This window comes from Struthio camelus, chromosome 37 (genome assembly GCF_040807025.1).
Source record: "Struthio camelus isolate bStrCam1 chromosome 37, bStrCam1.hap1, whole genome shotgun sequence".
In the NCBI taxonomy this organism is placed as follows: domain Eukaryota; kingdom Metazoa; phylum Chordata; class Aves; order Struthioniformes; family Struthionidae; genus Struthio; species Struthio camelus.
In genome coordinates this window covers 170,337-191,097 of record NC_090978.1, presented here as the reverse complement: position 1 = coordinate 191,097, position 20,761 = coordinate 170,337, and the positions used below count along the sequence as shown (strand labels likewise).

General features: G+C 67.8%; 2 protein-coding genes and 1 pseudogene across 4 annotated transcripts in view; 2 read left to right on the top strand and 1 right to left on the bottom strand.

Moving 5' to 3' along the window:
• PFAS (phosphoribosylformylglycinamidine synthase) overlaps positions 1 to 5,745 on the top strand; it is a 44,208-nt gene extending 38,463 nt beyond the window's left edge. For all 3 annotated transcript variants that reach the window (XM_068924053.1, XM_068924054.1, XM_068924052.1), the window contains exons 25-29: positions 197 to 288; positions 936 to 1,050; positions 2,068 to 2,220; positions 2,691 to 2,846; positions 4,154 to 5,745. In XM_068924053.1, coding sequence (XP_068780154.1) covers positions 197 to 288; positions 936 to 1,050; positions 2,068 to 2,220; positions 2,691 to 2,846; positions 4,154 to 4,518 — 881 coding nt within the window. In that variant the 3' untranslated portion in view covers positions 4,519 to 5,745. The remainder of the gene's footprint in view (positions 1 to 196; positions 289 to 935; positions 1,051 to 2,067; positions 2,221 to 2,690; positions 2,847 to 4,153) is intronic.
• A 266-nt stretch (positions 5,746 to 6,011) lies between these two features.
• On the bottom strand, positions 6,012 to 12,708 carry ZNHIT1 (zinc finger HIT-type containing 1). The gene is made up of 5 exons (XM_068924055.1): positions 12,609 to 12,708; positions 10,885 to 11,055; positions 9,861 to 9,940; positions 7,774 to 7,943; positions 6,012 to 6,627 (listed from the first exon to the last, which is right to left on the bottom strand). The coding sequence occupies exons 1-5, from the start codon at positions 12,628 to 12,630 to the stop codon at positions 6,606 to 6,608; spliced, it is 465 nt and encodes a 154-aa protein (XP_068780156.1). The 5' UTR covers positions 12,631 to 12,708; the 3' UTR covers positions 6,012 to 6,605.
• A 463-nt stretch (positions 12,709 to 13,171) lies between these two features.
• Positions 13,172 to 20,761, top strand: part of LOC138063901 (multifunctional procollagen lysine hydroxylase and glycosyltransferase LH3-like) — a 30,002-nt pseudogene continuing 22,412 nt past the window's right edge.

Sequence of the window (20,761 nt, the reverse complement as noted above, 5' to 3'; positions counted from 1 at the left end):
GTCTGGGGAGGGTCATGGGATCCCGGGGGGGGTCTGGGTGGGGGGGATGTGGGGGTCTGGGGGCACCCTAGGGTGGGGGAGGTCCCACGTTGGGGGGTGTGGAGACCCACCTGGGACCCCCTGGGAGAGTCAGGGGGGGATTTGGGGGCACCCTAGGGTGGGGGTCCCTGGGGTGACCCCCATGCCCCCCCCCCAGAGCTGCCGGGACCCCGCGTGGCCGTGCTGCGGGAGGAGGGCAGCAACGGGGACCGGGAGATGGCGGCCGCCTTCGCCATGGCCGGCTTCCAGGTGAGGGGCCCAGGCGTCCGGGGGCTCCCGTGTCCTCCCCACCCCCAACTCCCGGGGACCCAGGTGTCCGGGGGCTCCTGCGGCTCTCTCTCTCTGGCCAGGGTGGCAGGGACCCAGGCGTCCGGGTCTGGAGGGACCCAGGCGTTGGGGCCATGAGGGACCCAGGCGTCCGGGTCTGGAGGGACCCAGGCATCCGGGGCTGGGAGGGGCCCAGGCGTCCGGGCCTGGAAGGGACCCAGGCGTCCGGGCCATGAGGGACCCAGGCGTCCGGGGCTGGGAGGGGCCCAGGCGTCCCGGCCATGAGGGACCCAGGCGTCTGGGCCATGAGGGACCCAGGCGTCCGGGGCTGGGAGGGGCCCAGGCGTCCCGGCCATGAGGGACCCAGGCGTCCGGGGTGGGAGGGACCCAGGTGTCTGGGGCTGGGAGGGACCCAGACGTCTGGGGCTGGGAGGGGCCCAGGCGTCCGGGCCATGAGGGACCCAGGCGTCTGGGGCTGGGAGGGACCCAGACGTCTGGGGCTGGGAGGGGCCCAGGCGTCCGGGCCATGAGGGACCCAGGTGTCTGGGGCTGGGAGGGACCCAGACGTCTGGGGCTGGGAGGGGCCCAGGCGTCCGGGCCATGAGGGACCCAGGCGTCCGGGCACCCAGGTGTGGGACATGACCACGGAGGACCTGTGCTCGGGGACCGCCACCCTTGACGCCTTCCGGGGTCTCGTCTTCGTGGGGGGCTTCAGCTACGCCGACGTCCTGGGCTCGGCCAAGGGTGCGATTTGGGGGGGGGGGGTGGCAGGGGTCCCCGACCTCCTCTCCCCGTTTTGGTGCAAATTGGGGTGATTCTGGGTGGGTTTGGGGTGTCCCTGGGGGTTCCTAAGGCTTTGGGTGCCATCCTGGGGGATTTGGGGCATCCTGGGGGGATTTGAGGTGTCCCTGGGGGGTCCCTGAGGCTTTGGGTGCAATCGTGGGGGATTTGGGGTGTCCCTGGGGGGGATCTGGGGTGTCTCTGGGGGTCCCTAAGGCTTTGGGTGCCATCCTTGGGGATTTGGGGTGTCCCTGGGAGGGATTTGGGGTGTCCCGGGGGGTCCCTAAGGCTTTGGGTGCCATCCCTGGGGGGATGTGGGGTGTCCCGGGGGGTCCCTAAGGCTTTGGGTGCCATCCTTGGGGATTTGGGGTGTCCCTGGGGGGGATTTGGGGTGTCTCTAGGGGTCCCTGAGGCTTTGGGTGCCATCCTGAGGGGATTTGGGGTGTCCCTGGGAGGGATTTGGGGTGTCCCGGGGGGTCCCTAAGGCTTTGGGTGCCATCCCTGGGGGGATGTGGGGTGTCCTGGGGGGTCCCTGAGGCTTTGGGTGCCATCCTTGGGGATTTGGGGTGTCCCTGGGAGGGATTTGGGGTGTCCCGGGGGGTCCCTAAGGCTTTGGGTGCCATCCCTGGGGGGATTTGGGGTGTCCCGGGGGGGGTCCCTGAGGCTTTGGGTGCCATCCTTGGGGATTTGGGGTGTCCCTGGGGGGGATTTGGGGTGTCTCTGGGGGTCCCTGAGGCTTTGGGTGCCATCCTGAGGGGATTTGGGGTGTCCCTGGGAGGGATTTGGGGTGTCCCGGGGGGTCCCTAAGGCTTTGGGTGCCATCCTGGGGGATTTGGGGTGTCCCTGGGGGGGATTTGGGGTGTCCCTGGGGGTCCCTGAGGCTTTGGGTGCCATCCTGGGGGATTTGGGGTGTCCCTGGGGGAGGTGTCTGCTGGGGGGGGGTGCTCGGCTTTGGGGTGAAAGCGGCGGGTTTTGGGGCAGGCTGGGCGGCGGCGGTGACGCTCAACGCCCCGGCGCGGGCGGCGCTGGAGACCTTTCGGCGCCGCCCCGACACCTTCAGCCTGGGCGTCTGCAACGGGTGCCAGCTGCTGGCCCGGCTGGGCTGGGTGGGGGCGGCGCCGGACCCCCCCCCAGGTGGGTGCTGGGGGCACTGGGAGGCACTGGGAGGTACTGGGAGGCACTGGATGGGGTGGGGGTGGTGCCGGACCCCCACCTCGGTGGGTGTTGGAGGCACTGGATGGGAGGACCCCAGTCCTGGAGGCTCTCCCATGGGTGGGGATCTCCCATGGTTGGGGTCTCCCATGGGGGAGTCTCCCATGGGGGGGGTCCCATGGTTGGGATGGGTCTCCCATGAATGGTGGTCTCCCATGGGTGGGGGTCTCCCATGTGTAGGGGGTCAGCCATGGGTGGGAGAGGTCTCCCATAGGGTGGTCTCCCATGAGTGGAGGTCTTCCATGGGTGGAGAGGGGGTCTCCCATGGGGAGGTGTCCCATGCAGGGAGGTCTCCCATGGGTGGTGGGGTCTCTCATGGGGGGACCTCCCATGGGTGGAGGTCTCCCATGAGTGGGAGCAGTCTCCCATGGGTGCCACCCCCCCCCCCGCAGGCGAGTGGCCCCCCCAACCCGGGGTGCTGCTGGCACCCAACACCTCGGGGCGCTTCGAATCACGGTTCGTGACCGTGCGGGTGGAGCCGGGGCCGGCGGTGCTGCTGCGGGGCATGGAGGGCGCCGTGCTGGGCATCTGGGTGGCCCACGGGCAAGGTGGGTGTTACTGAGAGCACTGGGAGCACTGGGGGATGGGTCTGGGGTGCCCTACATGAGCAGTGGGCACCAGACTGGGAGCATTTGGTGCATTTTGGGGTGCCGAGGTGGAATTTTGAGGTGCCGAGGTGGGATTTGGGGGCCACCTGGGTCAGGTTGGGGTTGTGAGGTGGCATTGTGAGGTTCTGAGGTGGGATTTGGGGGCCACCTGGGTCACGTTGGGGTTCCGAGGTGGAATTGTGAGGTTCTGAGGTGGGATTTGGGGGCCACCTGGGTCCCGTTGGGGTTCCGAGGTGGCATTGTGAGGTTCTGAGGTGGGATTTGGGGGCCACCTGGGTCCCGTTGGGGTTCCGAGGTGGCATTGTGAGGTTCTGAGGTGGGATTTGGGGGCCACCTGGGTCCCGTTGGGGTTCCGAGGTGGAATTGTGAGGTGCCGAGGTGGGATTTGGGGGCCACCTGGGTCCCGTTGGGTTTCCGAGGTGGAATTGTGAGGTTCTGAGGTGGGATTTGGGGGCCACCTGGGTCCCGTTGGGGTTCCGAGGTGGAATTGTGAGGTTCTGAGGTGGGATTTGGGGGCCACCTGGGTCCCGTTGGGGTTCCGAGGTGGAATTGTGAGGTTCTGAGGTGGGATTTGGGGGCCACCTGGGTCCCGTTGGGGTTGTGAGGTGGCATTGTGAGGTGCTGAGGTGGGATTTGGGGGCCACCTGGGTCCCGTTGGGGTTCCGAGGTGGAATTGTGAGGTTCTGAGGTGGGATTTGGGGGCCACCTGGGTCCCGTTGGGTTTCCGAGGTGGAATTGTGAGGTTCTGAGGTGGGATTTGGGGGCCACCTGGGTCATGTTGGGGTTGTGAGGTGGAATTGTGAGGTTCTGAGGTGGGATTTGGGGGCCACCTGGGTCCCGTTGGGGTTCCGAGGTGGCATTGTGAGATGCTCAGGTGGGATTTGGGGGCCACCTGGGTCCCGTTGGGGTTCCGAGGTGGAATTGTGAGGTTCTGAGGTGGGATTTGGGGGCCACCTGGGTCCCGTTGGGGTTCCGAGGTGGAATTGTGAGGTGCTGAGGTGGGATTTGGGGGCCACCTGGGTCCCGTTGGGGTTCCGAGGTGGAATTGTGAGGTGCTGAGGTGGGATTTGGGGGCCACCTGGGTCCCGTTGGGTTTCCGAGGTGGAATTGTGAGGTTCTGAGGTGGGATTTGGGGGCCACCTGGGTCCCGTTGGGGTTGTGAGGTGGAATTGTGAGGTGCTGAGGTGGGATTTGGGGGCCACCTGGGTCTGACACCTTCCCCCCACCCCGTCCCCTCATCCCCGCAGGCCGGTTCCAGTTCCGGGACGCCGCGGGGTTGGCGGCGGCGCTGGCCGGGGGGCTGGTGGCCCTGCGCTACGTGGATGACGAGGGGCACCCCACGGTCGAGTACCCCCTGAACCCCAACGGGGCGCCGGGGGCGGTGGCGGGGCTCTGCTCGCCCTGCGGCCGTCACCTGGCCCTCATGCCGCACCCCGAGCGGGCCGTGCGCGCCTGGCAGTGGCCCTGGTGGCCCCCCGAGTGGCCCCGGCGTGGCCCCACACCGGCGGGACCCACGGGAGCGGGGGGAGCGCGGGGACCCCCCGGGCCCTGGTTGCGCCTCTTCCAGAACGCCTGCGAGTGGTGCCTGCGCTTCCCCCACGGCGAGACCTGACCCACGGTCAGCCCTGACCCACAGAGAGACCTGACCCACGGCGAGACCTGACCCACGGCCAGCCCTGACCCATAGAGAGACCTGACCCACAGAGAGACCTGACCCACGGCCAGAGCTGCTCCACAGCCAGCTCTGTGCCATGGCAAGACCTGACCCACCACCAGCCCTGACCCATGGCAAGACCTGACCCACAGTCAGCTCTGACCCACAGAGAGACCTGACCCACCACCAGCCCTGACCCACAGAAAGACCTGACCCACGGCGAGACCTCACCCACGGACAGCCCTGACCCACAGAGAGACCTGACCCACGGCGAGACCTGACCCACAGAAAGACCTGACCCACGGCGAGACCTCACCCACGGACAGCCCTGACCCACAGAGAGACCTGACCCACGGCGAGACCTGACCCACGGCAAGACGTGAGCCACAGAGAGACCTGACCCACCACCAACCCCGACCCACAGAGAGACCTGACCCATGGCGAGACCTGACCCACGGCCAGCCCTGACCCACAGAGAGACCTGACCCACGGCGAGACCTGACCCACAGAGAGACCTGACCCACCACCAGCCCTGACCCACAGAAAGACCTGACCCACGGCGAGACCTGACCCACGGACAGCCCTGACCCACAGAGAGACCTGACCCACCACCAGCCCTGACCCACAGAAAGACCTGAGCTACAGAGAGACCTGACCCACGGCAAGACATGAGCCACAGAGAGACCTGACCCACCACCAGCCCCGACCCACAGAGAGACCTGACCCATGGCGAGACCTCACCCACGGCCAGCCCTGACCCACAGAGAGACCTGACCCATCGCAAGACCTGACCCATGGACAGCCCTGACCCACAGAGAGACCTCACCCACAGCCAGCCCTGACCCAAGGCCAGCCCTGACCCATAGTGAGACCTGACCCATGGCAAGACCTGACCCACAGAGAGACCTGTGCCATGGCGAGACCTGAACCACAAAGACACCTGACCCAAGGCCAGCCCTGACCCACGGCAAGACCTAACCCACAGAGAGACCTGACCCATAGCGAGATCTGAGCCACAGCCAGCCCTGACCCACAGCGAGATCTGCCCCACGACCAGCCCTGACCCACGGACCAACCCACAGACTGCCCTATGGCTGGCCAGCCCTGACCTATGGTGAGCCCTGACCCACGGCGAGACCTGACCCACAGACCGACCCACGGCCGGATGGACCAACCCATGGACTGCCCCACGGCCAACCCTGCCCCACGGCCAACCCTGCCCCACAGCGAGACCTGCCCCATGGCCGGGCCCACGGCCAGCCCTGCCCCATGGCCAGACCCACAGGCAGCCCTGTCCCACGGATGGGACCACAACCACCCTGCCCCACAGCCATGGGTCCCATCCTATCTCCCCACCCTGGGCACCAGGTGGAGGCTCCACCCCCCCACACACACTGACCAATAGGAGCCCTCCCTCGCCCCCTACCCACAGCCAATGGGGAGCCGGACCCCAGCAGGGGGCGGGACCTTTAATAAACAGCTCTGGCGGTGCCACGTGGGGGCAGGAGTCGCTGGGGGGGGGATACGGAGGGGACACGAGTGGGGACACACGTGGTGTCACCCATGGGGGAGACGCCCATGGGGACATGGGGGGACACGGAGGGACGTGAGAGAACACACGTGGTGACGCTCAGGGGCACTCATGGGGGTGACACTCATGGGGACATCTGGGGGGACGTGGTCACACCCATGGGCACATGGGAGCACACGGGGGACATTCATGGGGACACGTGTGGGGACGTGGCGTCACCCATGGAGGAGACACTCGTGGCGACACATGGGGAGACACGTTTGGTGACACCTACGAGGACACATAGGAGGAACACGCGTAGGGACATGGCAGAACACGTGGTGACACCCACGGGGACATGGAAGGGACATAGAAGGACATATGGGACATTCATGGGGACACGCGTGGGGATGTAATGACACTCACAGGGATGCGCGTGGGGACACGGTGACACTCGTGATGAAGACACGTGGGGACACGCGTGGGGACACAAAGGGGGGACCCGGCCCCGTAGGCGGTGGCAGCGGCGTCCCCGTCACACCGTCCACTTGAGGCACCTGCGGGGACAGGAGGGGACGGGGCTGAGGACGAGTCGCCGAGGCCACGTCGCTGCCACCCCCCACCCTGGCCCCGTGTCCCCACGTCCCCACCCCACGCGTCCCCGTGTCCCCAGGGGTGGTGACCCTCCTCCATTCCACGTGTCCCTTCCCCGTGGCCCTGTCCCCACGTGGCCCTACTGGGTGTCCCCTGTCCCCTCTGTGTCCTCACGTCCCCCCGTGTCCCTGCACGTCCTGGTACTGGGTGGCCTGGTGCAGCCCTGTGTCCCTCTGGTGTCCCCATGTCCCCTCACGTACCGGGTGGCCTGGTGGGCACCCAGCCTCGTGTCCTGTGGTGTCCCCATGTCCCCTGTGTCCCCTCTCATACAAGGTACACTGGTGGGCGCCCAGCCCCATGTCCCCCCATATCTCCAGTGTCCCCCGTGTCCCAGTGGGTGCCCAGCCCCACGTCCCCTGGTGTCCCCGCGTACCGGGTGTCCCGGTGGGTGCCCAGCCCCGTGTCCCCAGCGTCCCTCGTGTCCCGGTGAGTGCCCAGCCACACGTCCCCTGGTGTCCCGGTGGGTGCCCAGCCCCACGTCCCCTGGTGTCCCCCGTGTCCCGGTGGGTGCCCAGCCCTGTGCCCCCAGCGTCCCCTGTGTCCCGATGGGTGCCCAGTCCCATGTTCCCGGCGTCTCCCGTATCTCAGTGGGTGCCCAGCCCCGTGTCCCCGGCGTCCCCCGTGTCCCGGTGGGTGCCCAGCCCCACGTCCACACCTACCGGGTGTCCTGGTATCTCAGTGGGTGCCCAGCCCCGTGTCCCCTGGTGTCCCCCATGCCCCGGTGGGTGCCCAGCCCCACGTCCCCAGTGTCCCCCGTATCCCGGTGGGTGCCCAGCCCCACGTCCCTGCCTACCAGGTGTCCTGGTGGGTGCCCAGCCCCGTGTCCCCAGTGTCCCCGTGTCCCAGTGGGTACCCAGCCCCACGTCCCTGCCTACCAGGTGTCCTGGTGGGTGCCCAGCCCCGTGTCCCCAGTGTCCCCGTGTCCCGGTGGGTGCCCAGCCCCACATCCCTGCCTACCGGGTGTCCTGGTGGGTGATCAGCCCCGTGTCCCCAGTGTCCCCCATGTCCCAGTGGGTGCCCAGCCCCGCGTCCCCGGCGTCCCCACCTACCGGGTGTCCTGGTGGGTGCCGAGGCAGCGGCTGGAGCAGTAGCGGGCGCCGCAGCAGACGCAGGTGTAGGCGGAGGGGAAGCCGCAGACGGCGCAGAAGTGGCGCTGGGGCAGGCGCGAGGGGCCGGCGCAGGCCGACACGTAGTTGGGACCCTCGGCCGCGTTCAGGTTCTGCCGGGGGCCGGCGCCGTTCAGCCCCGGAGCCACCCCGAAACCGCCCCGGCAGCACCCAAAAACAGCCTTGGAGCAGCCAGAACCACCCCAGGAGCACCCAGAACCATCCTGGGAGCACCCAAAACCACCCCGGAGACCTCAAAACCACCCCAGGAGCACCCAAAACCATCCTGGGAGCACCCAAAATCACCCCGGAGACCTCAAAACCACCCCAGGAGCACCCAGAACCATCCTGGGAGCACCCAAAATCACCCTGGAGACCTCAAAACCACCCCAGGAGCACCCAGAACCATCCTGGGAGCACCCAAAATCACCCCGGAGACCTCAAAACCACCCCAGGAGCACCCAGAACCATCCTGGGAGCACCCAAAATCACCCCGGAAACCTCAAAACCACCCCAGGAGCACCCAGAACCATCCTGGGAGCACCCAAAACCACCCCGGAAACCTCAAAACCACCCCAGGAGCACCCAGAACCATCCTGGGAGCACCCAAAATCACCCTGGAGACCTCAAAACCACCCCAGGAGCACCCAAAACCACCCTGCAGACCTCAAAACCACCCCAGGAGCACCCAAAACTACCCTGCGAGCACCCAAAACTGCCCCAAAGACCTCAAAACCACCCTGGGAGCACCCAAAACCACTTGAGCACCCCCTAAACTGTCCTGGGAGCACCCAAAAACCACCCTGAGACACCCCAAAACGGCCCCAGGATGCCCAAAAACTGCCCCGGGAGCACCCCAAAACCACCCTAGAGACCTCAAAACTGCCCTGGGCTGCTCAAAACTGCCTCAGAGCCCCCTAAAAACTGCCCCAGGGCCCCCCCAAACCACCCTGAAACACTCCAAAACCACCCCGGGACACCCAAAAATTGCCCTCAGAGCCCCCAAAACCACCCCAAAGCCCCCAAAACTGCCCCAAGCTGCCCAAAACCACCTGGGGTGCCCAAAAACTGCCCCAGAACCCTCCAAAACTGCCCCGGGAGCACCCAAAAACTGCCCCGGGATGGCCAAAAACTGCCCTGAGAGCCACCAACGCTTCCCCAAGATGCCCCAAAACCACCCTGGAGACCCCAAAACCAACCTGGGACACCCAAAAATCACCCCAGGATGCCCAAAACTGCCCCAAGACCTCAGTGTCCCCCCAACTATCCCCCAGATCCCAACGTCTGCCCCAAATATCCCTTCCATCTCCCCATTTCCCCTTGAACTGCCCCATAGGGACCCCAATGTTCCCCCAACAACCTCCCTCACCCCAGTGTCCCCCAATGTCCCCCTAGACCCCCAAAGTCCCCCCAAAACTGCCCCATGGGGATCCTAATGTCCCCCCAACTGCCTCCCTCACCCCAGTCTCCCCCCAATGTCCCCCTAGTCCCCCAAAGTCCCCCTCAACTGCCCCATGGGGACCCCAATGTCCCCCCAACCCCCTCCCTCACCCCAGTCTCCCCCCAATGTCCCCCTAGACCCCCAAAGTCCCCCTCAACTGCCCCATGGGGACCCCAACATCCCCCCAACCGCCTCCCTCACCCCAGTCTCCCCCCAATGTCCCCCTAGACCCCAAAGTCCCCCCAAAACTGCCCCATGGTGATCCTAATGTCCCCCCAACCCCCTCCCTCACCCCAGTCTCCCCCCAATGTCCCCCTAGACCCCAAAGTCCCCCTCAACTGCCCCATGGGGACCCCAACGTCCCCCCAACCGCCTCCCTCACCCCAGTCTCCCCCCAATGTCCCCCTAGACCCCAAAGTCCCCCCCCAACTGCCCCATGGGGACCCCAATGCACCCCTAACAGCTCCGCAGGTACCCCAGTGCCTCTCCAAAGACCCCCTCAGACCCCAAAGTCCTCCCCAACTGCCCCATGGGGACCCCGATGACCCCCTCAACCGCCCCCCCCTCCCCAAAACGCCCCCCTACCCACCTGCTCCTCCAGCAGCGCCTGGAAGTTCTTGCGGAAGCGCACTTTGAAGTGGTCGCCCCGCGTCTTCTTCTTCTTCTTCCCTGGCGCCGGCCCGAGACACCCCGATAGGGCCCAGGCGTCCGGGGGCCAACGCTCCCCCCCCCCAACCCCGCTCCCCCCGCCAGGGACCCAGGAATCCGGGAGCTCCCCCCCCCCACACACCTCGGGGAGCCAGGCATTTGGGGGCCCCCATCCCGCCTCTATCAGGGACCCGGGTGTCTGAGGACCCCCACCCAACCCCCAAAAGGGGCCCAGGCATCCGGGGACCCCCATCCTGCACCTCCCCAGCAGGGACCCAGGTATCCGGGGACACCCCGGGGATCCAGGAATCTGGGTGCCCCCCCCCCTTTGGGGACCCAGGCGTCCAGGGGTCCCTAAACCCCCCCTTCCCACCCATTCCCCCCCCAAAGGGGCCCAGGCATCCGGGACCCCCCCCCAAAAAGGTGCCCAGGCGTCCAGGGATCCCCTATCCACCCCCACCCCAACCTTGGGGACCCAGGTGTCCGGGGATCCCCCCACCCTCAAACTCTCCCCTCCCTGGAGACCCCCTTTCCCCCCACCAGGGGCGGCTCCACCTCCCACCCCAAAGGGGCCCAGGCGTCCGGGACCCCCCCCCAAAAAGGGGCCCAGGTGTCCAGGGATCCCCTAATCCCCCCCACCCCAACCTTGGGGACCCAGGTGTCCGGGGATCCCCCCCACCCTCAAACTCTCCCCTCCCTGGAGACCCCCTTTCCCCCCACCAGCGGCGGCTCCACCTCCCACCCCAAAGGGGCCCAGGCATCCGGGACCCCCCCCCCCCAAAAAGGGGCCCAGGCGCCCAGGGATCCCCTAATCCCCCCCACCCCAACCTTGGGGACCCAGGTGTCCGGGGATCCCCCCCACCCTCAAACTCTCCCCTCCCTGGAGACCCCCTTCCTGTCACCAGGGGGGGCTCCACCTCCCAACCCCCCCCCCACCCCCAAAAAGGGGCCCAGGCGTCCGGGACCTGTCTCGGCGGTGTCGGCGAAGTGGGGCAGCCGCTTGCCGGGTCGGGGCAGCCCGGCCTGGGGGTCGTCGCCGAAATTATCGTTCTCCAGGGCTTCGAGTTGGCGGTTGAGGCGTCGCTGCCGGGTCGCCCGGTCGAGCACCCGGCGCTGCGCCGCTTCCGGGCATCGGCCTGGGCAGGAGAGCACCCCCCCCCCAAAAAAAAAAATGAGCCCCCCAAAAAACGGGCACCCCAAAATTGCACCCTAAAAGCCGTTCTGCGAAAGGGGCGCCCCGAAATCGGCACCCGGAGCGGTCGAGGCGTCACCTGGCTGAAGGGCACCTCTAGAATGGGGACGCCCAAAAATGGGGGGACCCCCCAAAAATGGGGGATCCTCCCCCCTCCAAAGCAGGGCCTCCGAATTGAGATGCCCCCCCCCCAAATCTGCCCCCCCTTCCCCAAACCTGCAGCACCCCCCCCCCGCAAAGCAGCATCCTCAATGCAGCACCCCCAAATGCGGCAGCCTCGGGATCGCTGCACCCGGCTCCTCAAACCGGGCACCCCAAAAGTGAGACCCCCCCCCGCCCCCCAAACCTGCACCCCAAGAACTGCGATCCCCAAATCGGGACCTCCCCCCACCCAAAATTGGGATGCAACAGCCGGGACTCCAAAAACCGGGGATTTCCCCCCACCCCGGGCCAGGACCCCCAAATCGGCACCCCCAAAAACTGGGACCCCTCGAAGTGAGACCCCCCCCTCCAAACTGGGACCCCCAAAATTGGGACCTCCCCAACCTGGGACCCCCCCCAACCTGGGAACCCAAAATTGGGACCTCTCCAACATAGGACCCCCCCCAACCTGGGACCCCCCCCCAACCTGGGAACCCAAAATTGGGACCTCCCCAAACTGGGACCCCCCCAAACTGGGAACCCAAAATTGGGACCTCCCCAACCTGGGACCCCCCCCCAACCTGGGACCCCCCCCAACCTGGGACCCCCAAAATTGGGACCTCCCCAACCTGGGACCCCCCCCAACCTGGGACCCCCAAAATTGGGACCTCCCCAAACTGGAACCCCCCCAACCTGGGAACCCCCCCAACCTGGGAACCCAAAATTGGGACCCTCCAAACTGGTACCCCCAAAATTGGGACCTCCCCAAACTGGGACCCCCCCCCAACCTGGGAACCCCCCCAACCTGGGAACCCCCCCAAACTGGGAACCCAAAATTGGGACCCCCCAAACTGGTACCCCCAAAATTGGGACCTCCCCAAACTGGGATCCCCCCCCCAACCTGGGAACCCCCCCAACCTGGGAACCCCCCCAACCTGGGAATCCAAAATTGGGACCCCCCAAACTGGGACCCCCCCAAACTGGGAATCCAAAATTGGGACCCCCCAAACTGGTACCCCCAAAATTGGGACCTCCCCAAACTGGGACCCCCCCAAACGGGGACTCCCCCAACCTGGGAACCCAAAATTGGGACCCCCCCCAACCTGGGTCCCCCCCCCAAACTGGGACCCCCCAAAAATTGGGATCGCAAAATTGGGACCCCCCCAAAACCGGGACCCCCCAAACCGGCGCCCCAAAACCCGAGCCCCCCCCCCAAAATAGACTTCTCCCCCCAAAATAGACTCCTCCCCCCAAACCGGCACCCTCCAAACCAGCCCCCCCCCACCAGCCCCCCCCTCCCCAAATCGGACCCCCCCTCCCCCCCCCCGGGACCAGGCCCGGAGCCGCCGCCGCTACCTGACACTTTCTTCTCCACCATGTTGCCCCGCCGCGCTCAGGCCCCGCCCCCGAGCGGGCGACGCCACTTCCGCCCTCACCCGAGGCCACTTCCGCCCTCACCCGAGGCCGCTTCCGCCCTCACCCGAGGCCGCTTCCGCCCTCACCCGAGGCCACTTCCGCCCTCACCCGACGCCGCTTCCGCCCTCACCCGAGGCCGCTTCCGCCCTCACCCGACGCCACTTCCGCCCTCACCCGACGCCGCTTCCGCCCTCACCTGACGCCACTTCCGTCCTCACCTGACGCCACTTCCGCCCTCACCCGACGCCACTTCCGCCCTCACCCGACGCCGCCATCTCGCCGCCACTTCCGCCATTTGGGCCTCCCGCCCCCGAAGCCCCGCCCCTTCCTCTCGCCACGCCCCCCTCCTCCCTCCAGCCCCCGCCCCTTCGCGCCTGGCAACGTGGCAGCGGCGGGAGCGAAGCCCCGCCCCGCCGGCGCCGATTGGCCGGCCGCCGGCGGAAGGGGCGGGACGGCGGGCGCGGATTGGCTGGCGGGCGGCGCCTCAGGCAGGCAGGAGCCGCGGCGGCCTCGGCGGCGGCTCCGGTCCCGCTCGCGGCCCCGCCATGGCCCCGGCCCCGGCCGCCCTCCTGCTCCTGCTCCTGCTCCTCCCGGCTCTGCCGCCGCCGGCCGCCGCCGAGGCTCCCGCCCCGCTCAGCCCCGGTGAGCTGCGGGGAGGGGGGGGGGGTCAGCGGGGGGGTCAGAGGTCAGCGGGGGGGGTCAGGGGTCGCCGGGAGGGGGCGGGGGGGGCCTGGGGAAGGAGAGGTGGTGGGGGTCGGGGGTCATCGGGGGGGTCAGGGGTCAGCGGGGGGGTCAGGGGTCACCGGGGGGGCGGGGGGGCCTGGGGAGGGAGAGGTGGTGGGGGTCGGGGGTCATTGGGGGGTCAGAGGTCAGTGGGAGGGGTCAGGGGTCGCCGGGAGGGGGTGGGGGGGCCTGGGGAGGGAGAGGTGGTGGGGGTCGGGGGTCAGCGGGGGGTCAGGGGTCAATGGGAGGGATCAAGGGTCACCGGGATGGGTCAGGGGTCACCGGGAGGGGGCTGGGGGGGCCTCAGAAGGGAGGTTTTGGGGGGGTCAGGGGTCAGCAGGAGGGGTCAGGGGGCAATGAGAAGGGTCAGGGGTCAACAGGAGGGGTCAGGGGTCAATGAGAGGGGTCAAGGGTCAGCAGGAGGGGCCAGGGGGGCCTCAGAAGGGAGGTTTTGGGGGGGTCAGGGGTCAGCAGGAGGGGTCAGGGGGCAATGAGAAGGGTCAGGGGTCAGCAGGAGGGGCCAGGGGTGCCTGGGAAGGGAGATTTAGGGCGTCAGAGGCCACCGAGGGGGGTTGGGGGTCACCAGGAGGGGTCAGGGGTCATCGGGGGGGGTCAGGGGTCACCGGGAGGGGGCTGGGGGGGCCTCAGAAGGGAGGTTTTGGGGGGTCAGGGGTCAGCAGGAGGGGTCAGGGGTCAACAGGAGGGGCCAGGGGTCAGCAGGAGGGGCCAGGGGTCAGCAGGAGGGGTCAGGGGTCAGCAGGAGGGGGCAGGGGTGCCTGGGAAGGGAGATTTAGGGCATCAGAGGCCACTGAGGGGGGTCTGGGGTCACCAGGAGGGGTCAGGGGTCATCGGGGGGGGTCAGGGGTCACCAAGAGGGAGCAGAGGTGCCTGGGGAGGGAGAGATGCGGGGGTCATCGGGGGTCAGGGATCACTAGGAGGGGTCAGGGGTCAGTGAGAGGGGTCAGGGGTCACCGGGAGGGGGCGGGGGTGCCTGGGGGGGAAGAGATGGGGGGTCAGGGGTCAGCTAGAGGGGTCAGGGGTCAGCAGGAGGGGGCAGGGGTCACCGGAAGGGGACGGGCATCCGGGCACCCCCATACCCTCCCCATAGGGACCCAGGTGTCTGCCCCCACCGTGGGGGCCCAGGCGTCCGGGCACTCACCGTCCTCCCCGCCGTTTCTCTCCCTCCCCCCCCCCCAGAGAAGCTGCTGGTGGTGACAGTGGCCACGGAGGCCACCGAGGGCTACGAGCGGTTCCTGCGCTCGGCCCGGCACTTCAACTACACCGTCCAGGTGGGGACGTCGCGGCACCCTGTCACCCCCCCCCTCGTGTCACCTCCCACCCGGTGTCACCCTCCTGCACTGTGACCATGGCACGAGGTGGCCACGTCCCCCCCGTGTCCCCTCACTGCCCTCGGAGACCCTAGGGGTGGCCACGGGGGGGACGTGGCCTCGGCATGGGGTGGCCACGTCCCCCCGTGTGCCCTTGTTTCCCCCCCGTGTCCCCTCACTGCCCTCGGAGACCCTGGGGGTGGCCACGGGGGGGGACGTGGCCTCGGCATGGGGTGGCCACGTCCCCCCGTGTGCCCTTGTTTCCCCCCCGTGTCCCCTCACTGCCCTCGGAGACCCTGGGGGTGGCCACGGGGGGGACGTGGCCTCGGCATGGGGTGGCCACGTCCCCCCGTGTGCCCTTGTTTCCCCCCCCCGTGTCCCCCTAGTTTCCTCTGAGACCCTGGGGGTGGCCTGGCCACGGGGGTGACATGGCCGTGTCCCCTCATGTCCCTGCAGACCCTGGGGCTGGCTTGGTCACGGAAGTGGCGTGGGGTGGCCATGTCCCCCTGTGTCCCCCCACGTTCCTCTATGTCCTCGGAGACCCTGGGGCTGTGGGTGGCCTGGTCACAGGAGAGACGTGGCCACGGGGGTGACGTGTCTCCATGTTCCCCCCCCACCTCGTGTCCCCGTAGACCCTGGGCCTGGGCCAGGCGTGGCGAGGGGGGGATGTGGCCCACACTGTTGGTGGGGGACAGAAGGTGCGGTGGCTCAAGGCCGCCATGGCCCCCCTGGCCACCCGTGAGGACCTCGTGGTGCTTTTCGTGGACAGGTGGGTGTCGGGGACACGGGGGGGACCTGGGGGGACGCAGGGATGTGGTGGAACCAGGGACGTGGTGGGGACACAGGACCCTGGGGGGGACCCTTGGCTGCTCTTGGGGGGTGACAGGGGACCTGAAGGGGTCCCGGGGGTGGTTGGGGGATCCTTGGGTGCTATGAGAGGGACTGGGAGTGGGTGGAGAGTCCTGGGGGCTGGTGAAGGAGTCTTGGGTGCTCTCGGGAGGGGGGACAGGAGACCAGGGAGTGGGTAGAGTATCCATGAAGCAGTTGGGGGACCCTTGGGTGCTATGAGAGGGACAGGACACCTGTAGGGCGAGGTGACAGGATCCCTGGGAGTTGGTGGAGGACGCTTGGGTGCTGTGGGGTTAGTAAGGATTTGGGGGGCTTGCTGTGGTCCATGGGGTGGTTGGGGCACCCTTGGGTGCTCTTGGGGCCCGATGGGGACCCGTGGGGGTGACCGGGCCCGTTTCGGGGTGTCCCCGCAGCTACGACGTGGTGTTCGCGGGGGGTCCCCGCGAGCTGCTGGCCAAGTTCGGGGCGTCGAGGCGCCGGGTGCTCTTCTCAGCCGAGGCCTTCTGCTGGCCCGAGTGGAGCCTGGCCGAGGCCTATCCTCCCGCGGGGTCCGGCAAGCGCTACCTCAATTCCGGGGGTGAGTCCGGAGTGGGGTCCCTGGGGTGCCCCCCAGCCCGGGGAGGGCACCCAAGCGGAGGGAGGATCTGCGATATGGAGATTGAGGCTGGTTCATGGTTGGAGAGCCTGGCGTTGGGGTGCTTCTGGGTGGGAGAGGTTGGCTTTGGGGCGGTCCGGGCTTGGAGAGCCTGGCGTTGGGGTGCTTCTGGGCGGGAGAGGTGGGCTTTGGGGCGGTCCGGGCTTGGAGAGCCTGGCGTTGGGGTGCTTCTGGGTGGGAGAGGTTGGCTTTGGGGCGGTCCGGGCTTGGAGAGCCTGGCGTTGGGGTGCTTCTGGGCGGGAGAGGTGGGCTTTGGGGCGGTCCAGGCTTGGAGAGCCTGGCGTTGGGGTGCTTCTGGGTGGGAGAGGTTGGCTTTGGGGCGGTCCGGGCTTGGAGAGCCTGGCGTTGGGGTGCTTCTGGGCGGGAGAGGTGGGCTTTGGGGCGGTCCGGGCTTGGAGAGCCTGGCGTTGGGGTGCTTCTGGGTGGGAGAGGTTGGCTTTGGGGCGGTCCGGGCTTGGAGAGCCTGGCGTTGGGGTGCTTCTGGGTGGGAGAGGTGGGCTTTGGGGCGGTCCGGGCTTGGAGAGCCTGGCGTTGGGGTGCTTCTGGGCGGGAGAGGTGGGCTTTGGGGCGGTCCAGGCTTGGAGAGCCTGGCGTTGGGGTGCTTCTGGGTGGGAGAGGTTGGCTTTGGGGCGGTCCGGGCTTGGAGAGCCTGGCGTTGGGGTGCTTCTGGGTGGGAGAGGTTGGCTTTGGGGCGGTCCGGGCTTGGAGAGCCTGGCGTTGGGGTGCTTCTGGGTGGGAGAGGTTGGCTTTGGGGCGGTCCGGGCTTGGAGAGCCTGGCGTTGGGGTGCTTCTGGGTGGGAGAGGTTGGCTTTGGGGCGGTCCGGGCTTGGAGAGCCTGGCGTTGGGGTGCTTCTGGGTGGGAGAGGTTGGCTTTGGGGCGGTCCGGGCTTGGAGAGCCTGGCGTTGGGGTGCTTCTGGGTGGGAGAGGTTGGTTTCGGGGGCGGTCCGGGCTTGGAGAGCCTGGCGTTGGGGTGCTTCTGGGCGGGAGAGGTTGGCTTTGGGGCGGTCCGGGCTTGGAGAGCCTGGCGTTGGGGTGCTTCTGGGTGGGAGAGGTTGGCTTTGGGGTGGTCCGGGCTTGGAGAGCCTGGCGTTGGGGTGCTTCTGGGTGGGAGAGGTTGGTTTCGGGGGCGGTCTGGGCTTGGAGAGCCTGGCGTTGGGGTGCTTCTGGGTGGGAGAGGTTGGCTTTGGGGCGGTCCGGGCTTGGAGAGCCTGGCGTTGGGGTGCTTCTGGGTGGGAGAGGTTGGCTTTGGGGCGGTCCGGGCTTGGAGAGCCTGGCGTTGGGGTGCTTCTGGGCGGGAGAGGTTGGCTTTGGGGCGGTCCGGGCTTGGAGAGCCTGGCGTTGGGGTGCTTCTGGGTGGGAGAGGTTGGCTTTGGGGCGGTCCGGGCTTGGAGAGCCTGGCGTTGGGGTGCTTCTGGGTGGGAGAGGTTGGCTTTGGGGCGGTCCGGGCTTGGAGAGCCTGGCGTTGGGGTGCTTCTGGGTGGGAGAGGTTGGTTTCGGGGGCGGTCCGGGCTTGGAGAGCCTGGCGTTGGGGTGCTTCTGGGTGGGAGAGGTTGGTTTCGGGGGCGGTCCGGGCTTGGAGAGCCTGGCGTTGGGGTGCTTCTGGGTGGGAGAGGTTGGCTTTGGGGTGGTCCGGGCTTGGAGAGCCTGGCGTTGGGGTGCTTCTGGGCGGGAGAGGTTGGCTTTGGGGCGGTCCGGGCTTGGAGAGCCTGGCGTTGGGGTGCTTCTGGGTGGGAGAGGTTGGCTTTGGGGTGGTCCGGGCTTGGAGAGCCTGGCGTTGGGGTGCTTCTGGGTGGGAGAGGTTGGTTTCGGGGGCGGTCTGGGCTTGGAGAGCCTGGCGTTGGGGTGCTTCTGGGTGGGAGAGGTTGGCTTTGGGGCGGTCCAGGCTTGGAGAGCCTGGCGTTGGGGTGCTTCTGGGTGGGAGAGGTTGGCTTTGGGGCGGTCCGGGCTTGGAGAGCCTGGCGTTGGGGTGCTTCTGGGTGGGAGAGGTTGGCTTTGGGGTGGTCCGGGCTTGGAGAGCCTGGCGTTGGGGTGCTTCTGGGTGGGAGAGGTTGGCTTTGGGGCGGTCCGGGCTTGGAGAGCCTGGCGTTGGGGTGCTTCTGGGTGGGAGAGGTTGGTTTCGGGGGCGGTCCGGGCTTGGAGAGCCTGGCGTTGGGGTGCTTCTGGGTGGGAGAGGTTGGCTTTGGGGCGGTCCGGGCTTGGAGAGCCTGGCGTTGGGGTGCTTCTGGGTGGGAGAGGTGGGCTTTGGGGCGGTCCGGGCTTGGAGAGCCTGGCGTTGGGGTGCTTCTGGGTGGGAGAGGTTGGCTTTGGGGCAGTCCGGGCTTGGAGAACCTGGCGTTGGGGTGCTTCTGGGTGGGAGAGGTTGGCTTTGGGGCGGTCCGGGCTTGGAGAGCCTGGCGTTGGGGTGCTTCTGGGTGGGAGAGGTTGGCTTTGGGGCGGTCCGGGCTTGGAGAGCCTGGCGTTGGGGTGCTTCTGGGCGGGAGAGGTTGGCTTTGGGGCGGTCCGGGCTTGGAGAGCCTGGCGTTGGGGTGCTTCTGGGTGGGAGAGGTTGGTTTCGGGGGCGGTCCGGGCTTGGAGAGCCTGGCGTTGGGGTGCTTCTGGGCGGGAGAGGTTGGCTTTGGGGCGGTCTGGGCTTGGAGAGCCTGGCGTTGGGGTGCTTCTGGGTGGGAGAGGTTGGCTTTAGAGTACACCAGCGCGTAACGAGTGTTTTTAGGGTTTCGTTATCTGAAAAACTTTGGGTCTGGGGTCTTTCAGGCTTGAAGAACCTGGTTTCGAGATGGTCCTGTGTGGGAAACCTTCGTTTTGGGTGGGGTTCACTGGTTTTGGGGTGTCCTAGTTGGAGAGAACCTGGTTTTGGGGTGGTCTCTGAGCAGGAAAGCTTGGTTTTGGAGTGGTGCGTGGTTGGAGAACCTGGTTTTGGAGCACCCTGGGGTGGGATGTGCCAGTTTTGGAGCGTGCTAGGTGGGGGAACCCTGGTTTTTGGGGTGCTCCTGGGTGGGATGTGCCGGTTTTGGGGTGCCCCAGTTGGAAGGCTCCTAGTTTTGGGGGGGCCTTTGCCATAGTTGTGCCTGGTTTTGCGGTGCCTGGAGGTTGGTGTCCCACTCTGAGGATACCCCAAGTCAGATGTTGGGCTCTAAGGGTGCCCCAGGGTGGGTGCCTGGGTCCAGGGGGGCCCCCCAGGGTGGGTGCTCGGTTTCGGGGTGCTCCTGACGCCCCCGCCGCAGGCTTCATCGGCTTCGCCCCGGCCGTGGCCCGGCTCGTCGACCTCTGGAAGTACCGGGACGACGACGACGACCAGCTCTTCTACACCCGCCTCTACCTCGACCCCCGGCTCCGGGTGAGGGGGACCCCAAGGACCCCCCCCGAGGGTGCCCCAAACCCCCCTGGGAACCCCCCAACCTTCCCTGGGTCACCCAAATCCCTGGGGAACCCCCAAATCCCTCCGTACCGTAGCGCTCTCAACCCCCAAGTCTGAGTGAGAGGGACCTCAGGGACCCCCCTCCAAATCTCCCTGAGACCCCCCCAAACCCTCTGGGCCCCCCAAAACCCCCAGAGCCTTCTTAAACCTTCCCTTGGCCTCCCCCACTCTCTGGGGGCCCTCCAGGACCCTCCTGACACCCTGGGGACCCCCTGGGGACCCCCTAGCACCCTTCTAGGGTGCTCTGGGCCCTGCTTTGCCCCTTTTGACACCCTGGGGACCCCCTGGTACCCACGGGACCCTCCAGTCCCCCGCCAACACCCTGGGAGCCCCCCAAGACCCCCTTCAGACCACCTTGGGAGCCCCCAGGGCCCTCCCAGGGTGCCCTGGGTCCCCTTTTGCCCCCCTCGACACCCTGGGCCCCCCCCCGACACCCTAGGGACCCCTACAGGACCCCCTCGAGACTCTTGGGACCCCCCCCCCCAACACTCAGGGGACCCTCCAGGCCACCCCCAACACCCTGGAGACCTCCATGGGACCTCTCCAGACCCCCTTGGGAGCCCCCAGCACCTTTTCAGGGTGCTGTGGGCACCCCTTTTGCCCCCCCCGGCACCCTGGGGACCCCCTTCCCCAGCACCCTGGGGCCCCCCCTGACCCGCGGTGCCGCAGGCGGAGCTGGGGCTGGCGCTGGACCATCGCTCCCAAATCTTCCAAAACCTCAACGGAGCCATCGGTGAGGGGGGGCCGGGGGGGATCCCTGAGATTTGGGGGGGGACCAGGGGGTCCCCGAGGTGAGGGGACATCGAGGGGACCCAGACTGGGGCTGGGGGGGGGAACTGGGAAAGATGGGAGCACGGAGGGATCTCGATGCTGAGGGGGACATTGGGGGACATGGGGAGGGTCTCGGTGGGGAGGGGGGAAATGGGGGGACCCTGAGAGGGGAGGGGACGTGCGAGGACACCTGGGCCCCCCTTGGGGCACCCCTAAATTCACCCCCCCCCCCACCCAGATGAAGTCGTCTTGAAGTTCGAGCCGGGACGGGTGCGCGCCCGCAACGTCGCCTACGACACCCTGCCCGTGGTCATCCACGGCAACGGCCCCACCAAGGTATCGGGGTGCCCT

Excerpts from the sequence above, each read along its gene's own strand:
- ZNHIT1 (XM_068924055.1), bottom strand. The coding sequence starts at position 12,630 with ATGGTGGAGAAGAAAGTGTCAG. Across the intron at positions 11,056-12,608 it reads GGTGGAGAAGAAAGTGTCAG|GCCGATGCCCGGAAGCGGCG; the intron begins GTAGCGGCGGCG and ends TCTCCTGCCCAG. Across the intron at positions 6,628-7,773 it reads GGCACCCACCAGGACACCCG|GTGCCTCAAGTGGACGGTGT; the intron begins GTAGGTGGGGAC and ends CTGTCCCCGCAG.